General features: G+C 46.1%; 6 protein-coding genes across 9 annotated transcripts; 4 read left to right on the top strand and 2 right to left on the bottom strand.

Annotated features, from left to right (window-relative positions):
• Positions 1 to 27: 27 nt before the first annotated feature.
• LOC6548113 (ras-related protein Rap-2c) lies at positions 28 to 2,397 on the top strand. Its single transcript, XM_001976507.3, has 4 exons — positions 28 to 550; positions 1,714 to 1,851; positions 1,968 to 2,085; positions 2,171 to 2,397. Exons 1-4 carry the CDS (start codon positions 416 to 418, stop codon positions 2,326 to 2,328), a joined length of 549 nt encoding a protein of 182 aa, XP_001976543.1. The 5' UTR covers positions 28 to 415; the 3' UTR covers positions 2,329 to 2,397.
• A 531-nt stretch (positions 2,398 to 2,928) lies between these two features.
• LOC6548114 (transcriptional coactivator yorkie) lies at positions 2,929 to 5,526 on the bottom strand. 2 transcript variants are annotated; one of them, XM_001976508.3, is made up of 5 exons: positions 4,461 to 5,526; positions 4,098 to 4,189; positions 3,502 to 3,657; positions 3,203 to 3,255; positions 2,929 to 3,132 (listed from the first exon to the last, which is right to left on the bottom strand). In XM_001976508.3, the coding sequence occupies exons 1-5, from the start codon at positions 5,309 to 5,311 to the stop codon at positions 3,028 to 3,030; spliced, it is 1,257 nt and encodes a 418-aa protein (XP_001976544.1). In that variant the 5' UTR covers positions 5,312 to 5,526; the 3' UTR covers positions 2,929 to 3,027. The 2 variants fall into 2 exon arrangements, with proteins under 2 accessions (XP_001976544.1, XP_015011529.1); XM_015156043.2 differs by lacking the exon at positions 3,502 to 3,657.
• Positions 5,527 to 5,889: 363 nt separating this feature from the next.
• Positions 5,890 to 10,393, top strand: LOC6548115 (glycerol-3-phosphate acyltransferase 3). Of its 3 annotated transcripts, XM_026980594.1 has the most exons (7): positions 5,890 to 6,206; positions 6,591 to 6,794; positions 6,852 to 7,094; positions 7,625 to 7,861; positions 8,894 to 9,127; positions 9,629 to 9,885; positions 9,950 to 10,393. In XM_026980594.1, the coding sequence occupies exons 1-7, from the start codon at positions 6,072 to 6,074 to the stop codon at positions 10,251 to 10,253; spliced, it is 1,614 nt and encodes a 537-aa protein (XP_026836395.1). In that variant the 5' UTR covers positions 5,890 to 6,071; the 3' UTR covers positions 10,254 to 10,393. The 3 variants fall into 3 exon arrangements, with proteins under 3 accessions (XP_026836395.1, XP_001976545.2, XP_015012678.1); XM_001976509.3 differs by lacking the exon at positions 8,894 to 9,127 and having other exon boundaries at positions 5,893 to 6,206; XM_015157192.2 differs by lacking the exon at positions 7,625 to 7,861 and having other exon boundaries at positions 5,894 to 6,206.
• A 1,460-nt stretch (positions 10,394 to 11,853) lies between these two features.
• Positions 11,854 to 12,535, top strand: LOC113564279 (muscle LIM protein 1). The gene is made up of 3 exons (XM_026980425.1): positions 11,854 to 11,962; positions 12,061 to 12,197; positions 12,291 to 12,535. The coding sequence occupies exons 2-3, from the start codon at positions 12,083 to 12,085 to the stop codon at positions 12,452 to 12,454; spliced, it is 279 nt and encodes a 92-aa protein (XP_026836226.1). The 5' UTR covers positions 11,854 to 11,962; positions 12,061 to 12,082; the 3' UTR covers positions 12,455 to 12,535.
• Positions 12,536 to 12,604: 69 nt separating this feature from the next.
• LOC6548117 (muscle LIM protein Mlp84B) lies at positions 12,605 to 14,967 on the top strand. Its single transcript, XM_026980424.1, has 6 exons — positions 12,605 to 13,086; positions 13,149 to 13,245; positions 13,306 to 13,402; positions 13,457 to 13,753; positions 13,819 to 14,139; positions 14,197 to 14,967. Exons 1-6 carry the CDS (start codon positions 13,069 to 13,071, stop codon positions 14,465 to 14,467), a joined length of 1,101 nt encoding a protein of 366 aa, XP_026836225.1. The 5' UTR covers positions 12,605 to 13,068; the 3' UTR covers positions 14,468 to 14,967.
• Positions 14,968 to 14,976: 9 nt separating this feature from the next.
• LOC6547947 (carboxylesterase 5A) lies at positions 14,977 to 17,368 on the bottom strand. Its single transcript, XM_001976513.3, has 2 exons — positions 16,839 to 17,368; positions 14,977 to 16,470 (listed from the first exon to the last, which is right to left on the bottom strand). The coding sequence occupies exons 1-2, from the start codon at positions 17,248 to 17,250 to the stop codon at positions 15,071 to 15,073; spliced, it is 1,812 nt and encodes a 603-aa protein (XP_001976549.1). The 5' UTR covers positions 17,251 to 17,368; the 3' UTR covers positions 14,977 to 15,070.
• Between the last annotated feature and the right edge of the window lie 285 nt (positions 17,369 to 17,653).

Below are 17,653 nucleotides of genomic sequence, written 5' to 3'. Positions count from 1 at the left end.
GGCCTATCGATAACGGTTTCAATTGTCGTGTGTATCTGCCCCTAACATTTTTGTTCTAAAACCATTATTTCATTTCCTCTATACATATGCATCGTTCCATTTTCCCATAAGTGTCAGTGTCATCATTTATCAATTATCATTTGATTATTATATTTTACAATATAATATGTGTTTAAGAAAAGTTAAAAACGCTTCCTGCTGAGGACGAGGCACAAATAGAGCGCAGTTTTGTCACCGAACTTCCGTGCATTACGTGCGAATCGAAACGCAATGTCAACCCATACATAATATTTTGCTTTGTAAACGTTTTTTGAGTTGAAATACATACACACAGTGGTGTTAAATATAAACACGTACAGAGACTCGTTTGCATCTATATTGCACGCATCGAATAACACAAAAAGCTGATTTAACAATGCGCGAATTCAAAGTTGTTGTGCTCGGGTCGGGGGGAGTTGGTAAATCGGCCCTCACGGTGCAATTCGTTTCGGGATGCTTTATTGAAAAGTACGATCCCACCATCGAGGACTTCTACCGCAAGGAAATCGAGGTATGTACATATAACGTCTACTTGGACCTGCATATGTACGCGATATCGGCCAGACATAATCAATTTACAAACGCAGCCACACTCACATACAGATCTACATAAATATTTATGTATGTCTAAACGTAATCACGCGCATACATACGAACGTCTGTAAGCACGGCCGTACATACGGATATATGTGTGTTTGTACGTATGCGCACATATGTAGATACATATAATGGGCGATTAATTGTACATACATACGTATATATGTACGAATGGCCACATATAGATTCATAAATTCACCAGCGTCTGTGCATCCAAATGTGAATATTTGAGCATAGGCGTGGGTGTTGCTGCAAGGATTAATGGCCAAGCCAGTTTTCAGCCCGCAAACATGATTCATAGGCGTCCGCATCCGCAGTCGGGGGGGTTTATTAAATAGGGAGCGGACTGGTAACGCCAACCGACTCCGAAACCTGCATTTTCATTCCCTTGCAGTGCAATTCTCGTTTCGGCCTGCCTGCCAAACTAGTTCCCAAGCTACAATAAGCATTCTACGCCGAGCAGGGTGCCATTTGTATCGCAGCCGGAGCAAAAGTTCATAGTTTGTCATCGCTGGCAAAGCAACCGTATGTATTTGAAGAATGAATCAATCAGCTGAAACCGTATACCTCGGAGCATTTGGGGTGCAGATCTATCCTGCCATGCTGTCTACCTTTGAGAACTGCATTACTGCTGAATTGAAAACAAAATGGCTCGCATTAACTGCGACGTGAGTTCGTTTTTTGCCATGGAATGACCGAGTGACACATGCGTGTGTGCGCTCACTCGCAGCTACAAGTTCATCGGATATCTGATACAACTGCATGAATCTCGGAAACGAGTCTGATACAAGCGCATAAGAGCCGCCTTCGGCAAATAAAATATATCTAATGATGTTGAAAGACAAAGGCAACCATTTCTTCCGCATTCGCACATGCCCGCCATCGTGTGTACCACCCCAATTTGTGGAAAGCACTTGTACAACCCCTAATACTGCAGCTTTGCTGGCAGAGCAAATAACTATTTCAATTAATCCCACCCGCGCCAAGAGAACGACACTTTGCCCACGTTCTTGCGGCCTTCTCCTTTGGGTTCAACGCCCCAAGACAATGTACTAATGCACTTTACCCTTTTTGCAGGTGGACAGCTCGCCGTGCGTCTTGGAAATCTTGGACACCGCGGGCACAGAGCAATTTGCATCCATGAGAGATCTCTACATCAAAAATGGTCATGGTTTTATTGTAATGTATTCACTTACGAACCATCAAACATTTCAGGTATGAAAGCCACAAGTCCCGGCGCGGTTACCATCGTGTTTGCCCTATTTTTTGTTCCCAGAACGCTTTCAAGTACTCCCACTAATGCCAACTAATGGTCTCGCTTTGCTCCACAGGATATTTCTAGTATGAAAAATGTGATCACTCGAGTTAAAGGAAGTCAGCCAGCACCCATCCTACTAGTCGCGAACAAATTCGATTTAGATTGCCAAAGAGAGGTATCCACCGCTGAAGGTAGGCACCGATATCCCTCGCTTCCCTCCGAAGCTTCCAGACCAGTCTGCTCATACTTATGCTCCTGTCTCCTCCGTTTTCACAGGTAATGCCTTGGCACAACTGTGGGACTGTCCATTTATCGAAGCATCAGCCAAGGATCGGATAAACGTAAACGAAGTATTCGCCACCATCGTTCGAGAGATGAATTTGACGCAAGAAAATCGGCAAAAAAAAAATTACTGTTGTTGTACGCTTTTATAGAAATTTTGTAAAATTGTAAGATTATTATAGTTAAAAATAAAATTACTAATATTTAATAGATAACGAAAACTAGACGGGCTTTTTATTGCTTCGAAACAAAGTTTTGCTGAAAGTCGAAATTCTTATCAATTATGAAAGCTGCTGAAAGAATTCAAACGATGACTCGTTTGACATTTCGAAAATAAGTAATTCAAGAGAAAATTAGAAGATTTATAATTCTGACTCATTGTTAAGTATATTTCGTGGTATAGAATGATGCCGAAGTGCTTGGCTCCACGTAAAGCTGAATCTGCGAATTGTCCGCTTGGTCAAAGATGGAAGTCAACGAAACTCAAGAATTGTGAATTCTGGTCCAAACGCAAGCTGCATGCTGGTTACTTCTTAGCTTGCAGTTTACAAAAGTCGGGGCTATTCGGGTTTCAGCATGAGTCATCGCTGCTGACCACACCTTCCATCCACCTGAACTCTCTCTTTGGCGTTCGAAAGTCATCTGAATTAGTTGGCCAATCCGATTTCATCTGTTCAATCAGTGCGTTCGACATCGACATGAAGCCCTGAAAACCCAATAAGAAGGCGCCCAAGAATAAAAAACTCAGAAACTTCGTTACGTAAAGAAATACTATAAAATTTGAAAAATATTTAATTTAGAATAATACAAAATATAAAACTTTTAGGTCTAATACAGATGTATACATTGAATTAATTAATTTTATACCATTCCAAATCGTCAGGTTTGTGGGAAGACGGCGGATTTACAATGGCCTGTGCGTCATTGAACAAGTTACTGCAAAGATTATCCTCAATCTGAAAGCGGGAAAGTGGTGGAGAGATGGAGTGGAACTCGGTAATCCAACTGCTGACTGAGAATGCTTACCTGGAGGGAAGACACTAAGTTATCTGGGCAGTCGAGCACGCTCAGCCCAGATTCTGCAAAGATACACGGTAGAGGAAGGCGTTAATAAGGTAATGGTTAGGGCATGGCATGGAAAGATAGGGAGGGTGGAGTGTTCGGCCTCTATCTCAAGATCAGTACTAATGTGAAAGCAGAGATGCCATGGGAATTACGTGATCGGCCCCCCGCCCACTGCGCACTCAATGTTATCTAGCGATATCGCTACGATATCTGTGTGTCTCGTGGTCTTACGCTAGTCGGGGTGTTGGAGCGAGACTTACGCATTCTGGGATCGTTCCATGAAGTCGTTCGATCAATGTGATTTATAAAGTAAAGATCTCCGGACTCGGTAACTGCCTGCTCCCAACCATCCGGCAGTGGACCCAAATTGTTAGCAATGGTCGATGTGGTAGTTTGTTTTGTAGTTTGCAAAACATCTATCGAACAAAAACAATGAATTACAAACCAAAGTAAATAAAAACAAATTAAAATAGGTCTTCAACGTAATGCTGCAGTGTAAGCGGATGATAACTGAGGGGCATTTGCGCCCAGCATGCAGCACAATTCAAAATCAATTAAGGTGTACTCAAAGCAAATTCAATCGAACTCCCACTTCCGAATGCCAAAATGATCAGACTCCAACCCAATCCCGAAAAGTGCATTGACGCGCTCAAATAGACGGAATGTACTCCCTGAAATCGGTTGTGTATGCTGTTCATGCGTTAGATGAAATGAGTTAGAGCCTACTTTATCCCTGCCTGGTCTCTAGCATTAATTAGTCCTCTGATGGGTGATTTAAGTGGGTTAACAATGAGACGCAGCCACAGGCAGTTAACGACTTACTTATCAAAGGCATAATATCATAGAGAGAACCTACCATTCTGCTTTATTCGCTCGGCCATCAAGATTTGCTGCTGTTGGCGATATTGGATTCTGGGATCCTCCCACTGCGTAGATTTTGTAGTATGACTGCAAGTAGAGAACACCAGTGTTCAGTTTGCGGTTTTGGGTATAGTTAGCGCTAATATTATTAATAAGATTAACTTTAAAGTCGAATGACGATTGGCGATTTATATGACTCATATGAAAATCTGAGTTATTTTCACGGGAAAAGAGATCTAAAGATTGTGCTGTTAATGTGATTGTTAATTTTTGGTTCTACATACTCAATCGTATGAATATTTAAAGACCTAGTAATAAATAAAGCTAAACATCATTCTTAAAGTCTGCCTATACTCACTTCAAGTAGTAGATCTGGCCATCGTTGGTCTTGGCTTGCTCCCATCCCGGTGGCAAGGCGCCTAGTTGGCGGTTCAACTGAATGGGGCTGATGACGTCGTAGGAGCGCTGCTTCTTGTGCACTGTCTGCATGGACATGGGAATGTCCTGCGACATGCAGGTGTTCATGGCGTCCAGATCGATGGCCGAGCTGGCCGGGGCGCCGCTGGGGAACTCTTGGGCACTGTTCTCGGGGAAAGTGGGCCCAGCGGGCTGCTGTTGGCTGCTCGGATTGGCATTCGGATTGTTGGCTGCTGCTGCGTCGCTCCGGGCGCGCACGTTATAGTTCTGCTGCAGCGAGGCGGGGCTGCTGCGGGCTCGGGAGTGATGTATCGCCAGGCGGCTGTGCTGGGGAGACGGCTGGATCTGGAGCTGGGGGATGGCTGCGATGGGCGACTGGCCATCCGGCTGCTGGACGATGGACGCCTTGTTCCCGATGTTAATGCTCGACTGGGAGCCCGCGTCGTAGGTGGAGTCGGCGCTGTTGGCCCGCGAGTGCGAGGGCGCCGGGGGCGTAAAGAAGGAGTTGGGCAGCTTCCGCATGCGCAGGGGCAGCTGCAGCGGGCGCTTGGCGTCACCCGGATTCAGGACGCTGTCGAAGAGCGCCTGCAGGTTGTCGTCCGTGTCCTGGTTGACCCGCACCACCAGGTTGTTGGACTTGATCGGCGACAACATGTCCTCGTCGTCGATCTCCTTCTCGATCAGGCTGTTTGTATTGCTGCTGGCTGACATCGTCGTTAACATATAAAAGGCACTTATTGTATACAAACGAAAACTACATAGAATTATCTTAGCGATTAGGCACGCGCACATATATGTTCTTCCATATACGTATCACTCCATCGCGCTGCGCGAAACTATAACATTAAGGTGTTAAAAACTAAACTTCGTTGCAATAAATAATAGTAATAATAATAATTACGGAACTGCCAACATAAAATAAAATTAGCCCAGTGTTGCCAGATGGATAACCCCATCCACTTGTCCATTCCGTTTCCAACGTACCCTGTGTAATCGGCTTCGTGGCTACACCTGCAGCAGGTCAGGGGTATTCCATTACGATTTTTATCGATTTTGTTTTAGCTTTAGCTAAAGATTTATTTTTATTTTTGTATTAATAGGGCAGAAAACTAATGAGTTGTGTAAGTATTGTGTGTGTGCAGCGCACCTTTGTTTGCCATGATATAAGATTATTTAAATTATTTTGTTTACAATAATTATTTGATTGCTTAAAACATTTTGCAAACACTCATATTCAATTACGATATAAACTAAATGTAACTTAACTTTGTTGTTTTCAGTGTACGTTTGTTCAACCCTTTCAAAACGACTAACAATGGAACAAGCCGTTCCGTCTCCTGCCTGACCGGAATCGTCCCATTTCCGTCTGTTCCCGGTAGAGATGGGCGCGGGCCAGGTCTGCGAGCACGAGACAGGTTTGCGATACAGCCAAGGTCCATCTCTAGTTCGCCGTACAGCAGAAAAGTATTTTAACATTGTATATATTGGCACGACACAATTCGGAGGCATTTTGCGCTTGACAATAACTAATGTCCCATGAAGCAAATGTAAAATGATCGACGTGCTATTAAACATATTCTGGATCCCCCTCGGGGGCTTCCTCTCATTTCTGATATTTATTTCCGCCATAAACAAATCAATCGGCGTCCGAAAAGCGTACGTGAACCTCCTCCTAAGGATATTCGAGGTAAATATTGCTTGGTTTCGTTTTGCAGATGAGTAAGAACCGATTTGAGGTGCTCCAATGCAGCGGCGGTACTGGAAAAGGTGCTGTCTTGCCAATAGTTGAGCTATTCCAAAGTCCATAAATATAGTCAGCTTTTGGAGTACATCATACTACGCGTGCCCTTCGCAGTAACTGCAGTGCAGGCTAGTTCGAGAAAGCATTGCTTGGCTGGTAGTTTCGAGTAGTTTTCCGGCTATCCTTAAGGAATCCGTGAGTCAGGAGTGCCAAGTGCATATTTGCCACTCCGCAGACACATGCAAAGTGCCAGTCATTACCTCGGCCAATACTCTTATCTGCAGATAATCCACGACTGGACTCGTTAACAACTAATCCATCCACTTTCAGTACGGTCGAGTTAGTATAGAGACAGCATCCAAAGAAAACCAACACATTAAAAATCCCAAGACTGACGACAAACAAGGAGTGCAACTAGTGGACGACGTCGATTCCAAAGAAGGCACCAATGGAGCCACCTTGATCACCAGGGACGCAGTGCTGCTGCCCCAGCCGCAGGAGCCCGCTCCAGAGAAACCAGTTTCCTCCACGAAGGTAGGAAGTCATTTTTGTAAATGGGCATCTATTCCAAACACCATTACCCAATTGCAGGATGAAATCAATTTCGATTTTGAGAAGTGCTTAGACTACGTAAAGTCTGGCGTGGAGGCCATCATCGAGGACGATGTTACGTCGCGCTTCGAGGCGGAGGAGCTCAAGAGCTGGAACATGCTGACACGCACCAATAGGCACTACGAGTTCATTTCCTGGAAAATAACCTCCATCTGGGTGTTCGGCTTCTTCATCCGATACGTCATTCTGATGCCCCTCCGCGTATTGGTCTGCTTCGTTGGTGTGAGTACATTCGGTTCATTTAGTGGCTTTTCCACAACTACCCGATCGTCCCGATTCCCATGCATGCGACAAATTGCCCCAAAGGATGCGCTTCAATAATGTATTCCTCTTTCGACGTTAAACTAGCATCATGCATAGGGATTGGGCTGTCGAGTAGTTATCTTACAGGATGAAAAGAAAGAGACCCAACGGACAAAAACTGGTCAAAGTTTACCTACCAGTAAAGGAATGCTTTCCTCAATAGATTACATTTCAGCGAAGAGCTAGCTACTTAGTGATCTTCAGAGAAATAACTTTGGGCAAACAGTAGAATATCGGACGACCCCCAATGGCGCGTTTTGTTATCTAAATTGCTTGCACTAACGTTTACTAGAAGCTAATGCGGTCTGTAGACCGTCAAAGTACCCCGGTCTTGTGATTAACAACGTTTTCGTTGATAATTTGTTAATTTTCCCTTAATTTACCACCATTTATTTGTGTTGTGTGCGTCTTTTAATTTATTTCTCTAATAAAAACTATTTAATTCCTAGGTTTTATTTGCAGTTTTATCAAACTCTATCGTGGCTTGTTTACCTTTTCGATTTGTACGACTTTCTCTAGCGAGCTTGTCATTCAAAATTACGTTCCGCCTTATTTCAAGTTCTATGTCCTCCTTTATCAAGTTCCACAATAAGCAATATAAGCCCACAGTTTCTGGGTTCTGTGTAGCCAACCATACCTCTCCCTTGGATGTGGCTATATTATCGACCGATTGTACCTACTCTTTGGTGAGAAAGAAATTTTATCTTAAATTCGTCACATAAACTGGTTTCATTTAAGTTAAATTGCATGCATGTAACACCCGAAATCGCACATTTTGTAATCCGTTCTTGTACCTAAACATACTAAATCGTGGCGCTCTAACTTATCCGTTCGATCATTTTATCCCAGTAAGAGAAACTCGACTTATGGGCTTCAGACTTTGGCTTTGACTTTGGCTAGCAGCCTGGTAACCGCCGATAAATTGTCCAACGGCTTTATTGGTTTCCATTCGCCCAAACTTATCAAAGAGTTCCCATGTGTACGCCTTGGCAGATAGCCATTATCTCTGTGTACATGGAGTTTAGACCCGACGCATATTAACATACCTACAGGCATCGATAAGTTTCGGCCCACCTTGCTGACATGAATTACTTCATACTCTAGTTGGCTGATAAGTCGGAGCTGTTCCGTGTCGATTCGAGAATGCATGCATGAATTTGATTGGAGGCGCAGTTTTCCATGTGGTCCTAGTTTATGTTGCAGTACTGGCTTTTGTTTCGTCCCCGCCTAATGTGTGTCCTTTGCAAAGTAGTTTGCTGCTTCTAGCTTATTCGTTCGTGCCGTGCGAGTATCCAAGAACGTGAATCAGGTAAGATAAGCGCCGGGTATGGAATCCACTTATTTATTATTTGGTTTATGGCTCCCACGGTGCCCTCTATTACGTCTGACGATTAGCCTCAGCTGTTTTTCTCGGTGAATTTTGTTTGCGGGGTGCGCTTGACGGAAAGGAAGCGTGAACCGAAAATTGTAATTACGCATTAATTTAGATTACGCATAGGTTACTGTGTAGGAACCAGGTATAGCAGTGGGTCACAGAGTTCTTGCCAGCCAAAAGTGTCAGGCTTGGTAAAAGCCAAGTGGTAAAGTGTAATGTCTTGAAGACGAGTGGAGACGACCACGACCCCCGATGATATGGAAGAAGACCGCCTATCAAGAACTTGAAGCTCTATGTAACTGAAACCCCTCACTGTTCCCATTCTCGTTTTGTGCAATCTTAGGTAGTGTGGTTAACAGTCTGCACGGCTGCAGTGGGATACTTGAAGGATGGGCCCTTCAAGCGGGATCTCGTGCACAAGGTGCTTGGCATGTGCTTCGGCGTTTTGTCCAGCGCGATATCGGCGGTTATCACCTACCACAATGAGGATAATCGCCCGTCATCCGGTATTTGTGTTGCCAATCACACCAGCCCCATTGATGTGCTGGTCCTGATGTGCGACTCGACCTACTCGCTGGTAAGGCAACGTTTGGAACCTGAAGCTACTAACCCCCGTATGGAAATAATCACGATCTTTGGTTTTTAACATCTTACTTTCTCAGTTTCCTGTAGTAAATAGAATCACACAAACACATATAACCCCGTTTTAAGTGGTAAAACGCTTGAATGCTCTTTGTATTTTTCCCTATGATATCAATAAGGGATAGGGACTAGCCCTGAATGGGTGAACCTTTCGTTTTCGAGTCACAAAAAACAAATAAATTCAATATCATAGTATTTGGAAATTAGAAACCACTGGTGTCAGAATTCAAGCCAATCTGGAAATGCTCTCAAAAATCAACTAGGCTGTTTAAAAGAAATTACACTTACTGAAAATTTGCACGTGCAGGTACTAACCCGAATTTAAGCTTGCTGTGGTGATGGTTTTTGTTGTGCATGTTTAATGTTCTGGCTTTTTGTGTTTGCGGTAGCACCTAGCTTCTTCCAAAGCCAGATAATAAGTTTCACGATTTTCTAGATTGGCCAACGCCATGGAGGCTTCTTGGGGGTGCTGCAAAGGGCTCTGGCCAGAGCATCTCCCCACATTTGGTTTGAGCGTGGCGAGGCCAAGGATCGCCATTTGGTGGCCGAGCGACTCAAGCAGCACGTTTCCGATCCGAACAACCCACCGATTCTCATCTTTCCGGAGGGAACTTGCATCAACAACACGTCGGTCATGCAGTTCAAGAAGGGCAGCTTCGAAGTTGGCGGCGTCATCTACCCGGTGGCCATTAAGTGAGTACTGGATGCTTTGGCGCGCCAACCATTTCTCATCCATGTGTCATCTTCCGTCTTGAAGGTACGATCCGAGGTTCGGCGACGCCTTCTGGAACAGCGCGAAGTACTCGATGATGCAGTATCTGTACATGATGATGACCTCCTGGGCCATCGTCTGCGACGTGTGGTACCTGCCCCCGATGTACAGGCAGGAGGGAGAGTCGGCGATCGACTTCGCGAACCGCGTGAAGAGCGTCATCGCCAAGCAGGGAGGCTTGATTGATCTGGTCTGGGACGGGCAGCTGAAGCGCATGAAGCCAAAGAAGGAGTGGAGGGAGATCCAGCAAGTCGAGTTCGCCAATCGGCTGAAGTCGGACTCCACCTAAATTACCATATTTCTACAGTGACTGTAAATGATATACATTATTTTGCATAATTTGTATTGCAGCGACTGTAATTTGTATAAATTACGATTAACAATTGGATGGTTAAATAAACGATGAAGTCACATGTACAATTATAATAATTATTTGTATATTAATTAATTTATCTATTTTGTAAAAATAAACGATATCTGATAAGCTGATTATCACAACATCTGGACTCGATCGCTGTAAACTCATTTCTTTGTCATGCAAAACGCCAGCAATGGGCTTAAAGGTGAGGAGATCAGGTCAGCCACCTATGGATGTGGATTTTTGGCCAGCTGCATATCATACATAGTGATCCGGAGCTAAACGAAGTCAAAGAGATGGCTAATAATTGGATTACATATTCATAATTATGCGCCGCGCGGCTAATAATACGAGTGACTCAGAGCTGCGCCACAGACGAGTACGAGTACGGGTATGTATCTATTTTGCACTAATTGTCCACCCATACAGGTAATTAAGATACACTTCCGTGTTTCCGAGCTTGAGGCGATCGGATCGAGTGGTTAATTCCCGACATTCTGGCGAGCTAACCCTGAATTGTCGCCAAAAATAATGGTGGTATCGGATCGACACGCGGATAAACAATGCTGGCAGAGCAAACCATATTGTCAGATTTCTCGAGTCAATGGGCCTGGGCCTGGCCTTCATAAATTGTTAGGCTCATTGCCAATCGCAAGTGAGCGATTTACAATTAACGAATAGCCATGCCCAGAGCCCCTCTATTTTTAGATATGTTTATACATGGGCATCGCGGCCGATGATGAAAAGATGCTTCACTCCATCCACATCCATGTGCATATTCATTTGGCCCCTAATGAAACACTTGTGGCTACTCGATCCACTCTCGAAAGCGCTTTTTCGAAAACTCGAACCTATTCTCGAGCATTTTATGGCGTGTAAATCCGATTCCGATTCCGATTCTGATTCTGATTCGATTCCAATTGCTATTCCAAATCCGATCGAAGATCTGCGACGAATGCGCAATGTGCTTATTTATGGATCTGGGTTGAGCAGTTATGAGCTATTTTCGAATTTCTAAGACTAAAATAAGGCCATGAATGTACTTTGATACACATCGCATGGGTGTGCATATATTTTTAGACTACAAACATACATATTTACATCTGCGCGGATCTGGGTGTGCGTGTCGAAAGCTTATAAATTAATTGTTGCGTAAAATCAGATTACATATGTGTGCGGGGTGGTTGCTTGATTGCTTGGTTGGATGGTAATACGGCTAATGCGGGTAATACAGAACCTTCGTGAGAAACAGGCCATTAAATATTTCGATTTTTCCCAAAATCTTGCATGCCTCGCACTTGAGAGTGCACCAAAAAACAAAGTACTTAAGGCCAAAGCAAAAATTTCTTGTGGGTGGGAGGCACATAGTAATCCCAGTTACTCCAACTGGGCTGTTACCAGCCCAGCCCAGAAATGAGACATCGGCGTGGATATAGCCGAGAGTACACATACACAGAGCCGTGGGCAGTGCATGATAAATAAATGATATATTCAGAAAGTGCTGTTTTTATTACGCAAACTGTATTTTCTTAGTTGTGCCGTGTGCATCCACAAATATAGACTACCTGTGTACAGAATCTTTCCAGTCTAGTCCGCGGCATTTCCGACGAATAGGAACTACTTCACAGAGTACCTCCGAGGTATATATCCTAAGGATTATTTGTATATAATTCGATCGCGCCGATTTACACGCATTGCCGCTGCAGTTAGCCATAATCACAGTTTTTTGCCCCCGCAGACACACACGCACTCAGATCAAAATGCCTTTCGTTCCCGTGGAAACACCCAAGTGCCCCGCGTGCGGCAAGTCGGTCTACGCTGCCGAGGAGCGCGTTGCCGGAGGCTACAAATTCCACAAGACCTGCTTCAAGTGCAGTAAGTATAGTGGCCCCTCGAGCCGGATCGCCTGGCCTTGGTCCTTCGAGACGGATAGCTAACTCCCTCCCACCTTCCACCTGCCCGTTTCAGGCATGTGCAACAAGGCCCTCGACTCGACCAACTGCACGGAGCACGAGAAGGAGCTTTTCTGCAAAAACTGCCATGGTCGCAAATACGGTCCTAAGGGATACGGTTTCGGTGGTGGTGCCGGCTGCCTGTCCATGGACTCTGGCGCCCACTTAAACAGAGAGTAAGGACTAAATAAGAAATATGTTTTGTATGAAAATTGTGTAAAATTCCTTGAATTAAATGTGTAGTTTTGCTTTCTATTAGAACCTGTATGTTTTCAATGTTTCCACGCCCCAAAATCAGGCCCCTCCATTAACTTTCTGGGCAGAAACCGCCGGGGATATCGAGTTTCCGATACCCTGGAAAATTCCACTAACGATACCGAGCATACATGTACGATTGTTAACGTTCAGCACACACATTGTGGTCCCTGGTGAAATAATTCTTGTATCTTTGTTTACAACGTCCACAGACTGTAAATCGATAAAATAAATGTACAATAAAACAAAGTAGTCGTAGGCTTATTCACGATTTATTTATAGGTTTCTATTCGCATCTCCTCGTCGCTGTCTCTGTGTATTTCGTGTATTCCCCAATTCGTTTTCTGTTCGGGCACAACGACCGACCTTTCCGCCTTGTGGTGCCCCCCAATGAGTGTCCAGCACTCTAGATAGAGTGCTATGATTGAGCATTTGGGCATTTGAATCTTTGTAGATTCGTGCCGCCGAAGATTCCCCCAAAAGCGCCCGACGGACTGGGCTGCCCACGGTGTGGCATTTATGTGTATGCCGCCGAGCAGATGCTGGCCAGAGGAAAGGTGAACTATTGAGGTGTTCTGGGTTCGTCGGCCCTTGGCTTAGGTGGTCTTCTTTATCGCAGGGCTATCATCGGAGGTGCTTCAAGTGCGTGCAATGCAACAAGACTCTAGACTCGACTCTTCACTGTGATGGTCCGGACAAGGACATTTACTGTAGAGGTACATTTCACGCCCCGAGCGTTTAGAGAAATGGGATCTTTAGCAGCGTTAGTTTTTCAGGATGCTATGCTCAGAAGTTTGGGGCCAGAGGCTACGGGCACATCGGCATTTCTTCCTTGGGGCTGATGTCCGACATCAAGGATTGCGAGTGGCAAAGGTGAGATCAGTACTTACAGCAGTACGGGCGAGGTTATTATGCTGCTGCTTTCAGCGACATGGCTCCCAAGGCCTCCGTCATAAATGTGGAGCAAATCCAGGCGCCAATCGGGGAAGGATGTCCACGCTGTGGAGGCGTGGTTTTCGCTGCGGAACAAGTTCTGTCCAAGGGAAGGAGCTGGCACCGGAAGTGCTTCAAGTGTCGGGACTGCACCAAAACTCTGGACTCCATTATCGCGTGCGATGGACCGGACAATGAGGTCTACTGCAAGACTTGCTACGGCAAGAAGTGGGGACCCCATGGTTACGGATTCGCCTGTGGATCCAGTTTCTTGCAAACCGACGGCATTACGTGAGTGGTCCCGACATCTTCTTCGCTATCCAATCCCTGATTTGGTTAAAAGACATCTCTTACAGTGAGGAGAACTTGGCATCCGAGCGACCCTTCGTGGCCCCGGACACCACTTCGATCATGGCGCCGGATGGCGAGGGATGTCCTCGATGTGGCGGAGCGGTCTTTGCGGCCGAGCTGCAGTTGTCCAAGGGGAAGATGTACCACAGGAAGTGTTTCAACTGCGCCAGGTGCACCCGCCCCTTGGACTCGGTGCTCGCGTGTGACGGTCCGGATGACAACATCTACTGCAAACTCTGCTACGCGAAGCTCTTTGGCCCCAAGGGAGTTGGGTACGGACACACTCCCACTCTGGTGTCCACCAACTACGAGTACACGCCCAGCTGGTAAGCATCTTATGAAGTTCGTCTGGTCATCCCGCCCCATGCGATTCCCTCTTCCAGTTGGGGAACCATCGATCGCAACGGACAAAAGTCGGAGAACGGGTGTCCGCGGTGCGGATTCATGGTCTTCGCCGCGGAACAGGTGAAGAGCGCGAAGAATGTGTGGCACAAGCTCTGCTTCTACTGCATGGAGTGCCGCAAGTACCTGGACTCGACCAACCTGAACGACGGACCCGATGGCGGCATATATTGCCGATCGTGCTACGGCAAGTTCTACGGACCAAAGGGCGTGGGCTACGGAATCGGAGCCGGCACACTGACAATGGCTTAACAATGCGACCAAAAAAGCGCGTTCAAGAACTACCCCCCGTGTGCAATAAGCTCCAAGATTCGCATTGGGGTTTCTAGTCCTTGGGTGCCCACATTTTTGAGGCTGACGAATAGGTGTAGTATTGCAATTCCACAACTGGCTACTTTTAGCTCCAAAACAACGACATTTAGTAATGAAAGTATGGACGGCGAATGAGTTGGCGGTGGTTAGTATAGAAATCGTATAAGTCTCGAGAATAAGTACCGAAAAATGCATTCTGACCTCCGAAAACGAATTTCCAAAACTTGTTTACTGAGGATGCCTCAGAAATCAACAGGATGGGTGTGTAAAAGTATGCAACACAATGTTTTAATCGACCTTCACCCTTAGACGCCCGATTTCGAAATCCTCGAGACTTTTGAGGTACTCCCTATGACATGATGTGTATGGCAGTCGTAGCAACAAACCAATATCCTATAAGTTTCGAACGACCAATAAACGACAAGTGGTAACTTTGTAAAGGGCTTCTGTTGTTTTCAAGTATTTATTAATATAATAATAAGTAACGGTAGGACAGATTACTTGGAGAGGGTCAAAGCGGTTTCTATTGCAGGATCTCTTTATTCAAAATATATTAACGATAATGCTAAGGGTACATAGTATGGGAACGGAAGTGGCGATCACCAGGCCGCTGCCCGAGAACGTGGAGTTGCAGCAGTCGGCGGAGAAGACGAGGATCTTGGGGTACAGCGATCTCCAGAAGTTGATCCGCTGGTTGTTCAGCAGGTTGTCCGTGTTGAAGCTCTCGTCGACCAGGAGCACCGAGTCATTGTTGGGGGTCATGGCGTTCCACTTCACGTACACATTCGACTTCGTGGGGTTCGAGGTCTTCGCGAAGTTGGCCCACAAGGTCATGATAATGTCGGCGATTTTCTTGTCGGTCGACTTCCAGTCCACGGCGTTGGTCATGTACGGATTGCCCCACACGAAGACCTGATCGAAGTACTTGGGCACACTTATCCAACTGGGCAGATCCTGGAGCACCGACCTCGGCCGCATCCGGAACAGGTAGCTGTAGACTTGGCTGTCGTTACTGATCAGATCGGCGAACGTCTGCATGGGTGTGATGTAGAACTTCTCGGTGTGGGCACTGATGATGTGCCTGTTCGCCTTCTTCGCGTCCGTGTCCGAGTCGTTTGCGTACATAAAGTTGATGGCATCGGATATCAACTCGTAGTTAGAGCACCACTCGTAGTTGCGGACCAGCTTGTGCATGTCGTTCACGGCGATGTCGTTGAAGAATCCCTCCAGATCGGCGGGGCTGATGTCCGTGTCGAGATTGTCCTTAAACAAGGTCAGCACCTCCTCCATATCGGTCACTCCAATGATCACGGGCACCCTGTGGTAGCTGCCCTTCTTGAACAGGATCTCCGGCTGGTTCTCGATGAACGGATACGAGGTGTTGCTCAGCCCAAAGTCCACCACAGGGCCCCAGCTCACCGAGGGCAGGTTCTCCGAGAGCCGCTTGGCATCGATCCTCTTCAGGCACTGGATAAACAACGAGGTCGGCCTGCGCGGACAGGCGAAGGTGCTGGACACCTGGTCCAGGGATCCCTCGTACTCGTACGGCATTTTGACCGGACTCAGTGGATTGCCCGACATTATGATGGCCTTGTGGAAGCCACCCTTCGACCACTCACCCGACGTCATGTGCAGCGCCACACTCACGGCCCCCGCATCGTGGCCCATCAGGGTGATGCGGTTCGAGTCGCCTCCGAAGAAGTTGATGTTCTTCTTGACCCAGTAGAGCGCGGCCGACTGGTCCATGAGGCCATAGTTGCCCTGCGCCTCGCCGTCGTCGGTGGTGAAGAAACCGAAGATGTTCAGCCGATACGAAAAGGTCACCACAATCACCTTCTGCTTGAAGACCAACTGAAATGGCTCCACATCCGCCGGGCTGCCGGTGGAGAAGTCGCCGGAATGGATCCACACAACAACTGCGTATCCATTGATTTCGGGCAGTCCTGGTCGAGAGAAAGAAATATAATACAAAATTAGCATATCTAAAATGATTAGCTTTACATCACTTAAGGTGCACAGCAAGGTCGTTTTGTGGGGGTGACCCAGAAACACCGACGGCTGATATTCGATATGAATGTATTTACATACAAATTTAACCTAAATCCTAAGAGATTTCTATGCCAACCCCATTGGGTTCAGACTCACTATGATAACCAAAAATGAGCGACTAATTAAAAACTATAAATGCAAATCTAACCAACAATGAATATTTACGTAAACATTTGAAGAGCCTACAAAGCTTATCAAGCGGAGATCCTAAATGGATTGATCCAAAGACCCGTATACAATATGAAAAGTACAAAGTACATACCATCAGGTACAAAGACGTTCAGATACAGGCAGTCCTCCTCGTACTTCCTGCCCGCATCCTGGGAACTCGGGTCGGACTGAATGATTTTCAGGATCTGCTCGGTTTCTTTGCCCACGGAAGGCATGGCGTTCTGCCAGCAGTCCGGCTGGAAGACCGTCGCGTTGAAAATTCCCTTCCACGGTGTTAGTTCGATATCCGGCGGCTGGAATCTCCTGGCATGTGCGTAGCGAATGCCCAGGTAGGCCTTGATGTTTTGCGTCCGGAACATCTTCAGGTAGGTTCCGGATACGACGCCGTTGCCCGGAATGTGAATAAAGGGAGCGTCCACACATTGCACTGGTGCGAAACAGTAATCGCTGACTAGGTGAAAAAACACGGCCAAGTAGGCCAGGAAGTTCGCTCTGCAATCCATGCTCCGTCCGGTTCGTTCACATCTTTCCCTGTTTTGAACTTGGGCGACACTGTTCGCAATCTTGCGAGGCACGCGAACCCTTCGTTGCCATGGCGAAAATACACAAAAATATTGTTGCCTAGGATTTTGTAACTATGGCACTCATCCATCTCCTTGCGCTGAGGTTGTTTTTATTTATTTAGCCTGCGTCACCTGCGCCGGAATGCTGTTAACCCCAGATGGCCCCATTTATCAAAGTACCTTATTTATTCATTTCAATTTCATGTCAAGAGTTGCTTGAAAAATACAAAGCGCGAATTCTTCAGCATTTCTCTCTATATATTTATGTAATATATTATATATTATATATTACCCCAGTTATAAGCGTCATATATTTCCCAAATTCCAAATGCCATGTGTTCGG

The sequence above is a fragment of the Drosophila erecta genome, unplaced genomic scaffold (genome assembly GCF_003286155.1).
Source record: "Drosophila erecta strain 14021-0224.00,06,07 unplaced genomic scaffold, DereRS2 tig00000092-arrow-pilon, whole genome shotgun sequence".
In the NCBI taxonomy this organism is placed as follows: Eukaryota; Metazoa; Arthropoda; class Insecta; order Diptera; family Drosophilidae; genus Drosophila; species Drosophila erecta.
Note: the sequence above shows the minus strand (reverse complement) of the source record. Positions and strands in the feature narration are given on the sequence as shown.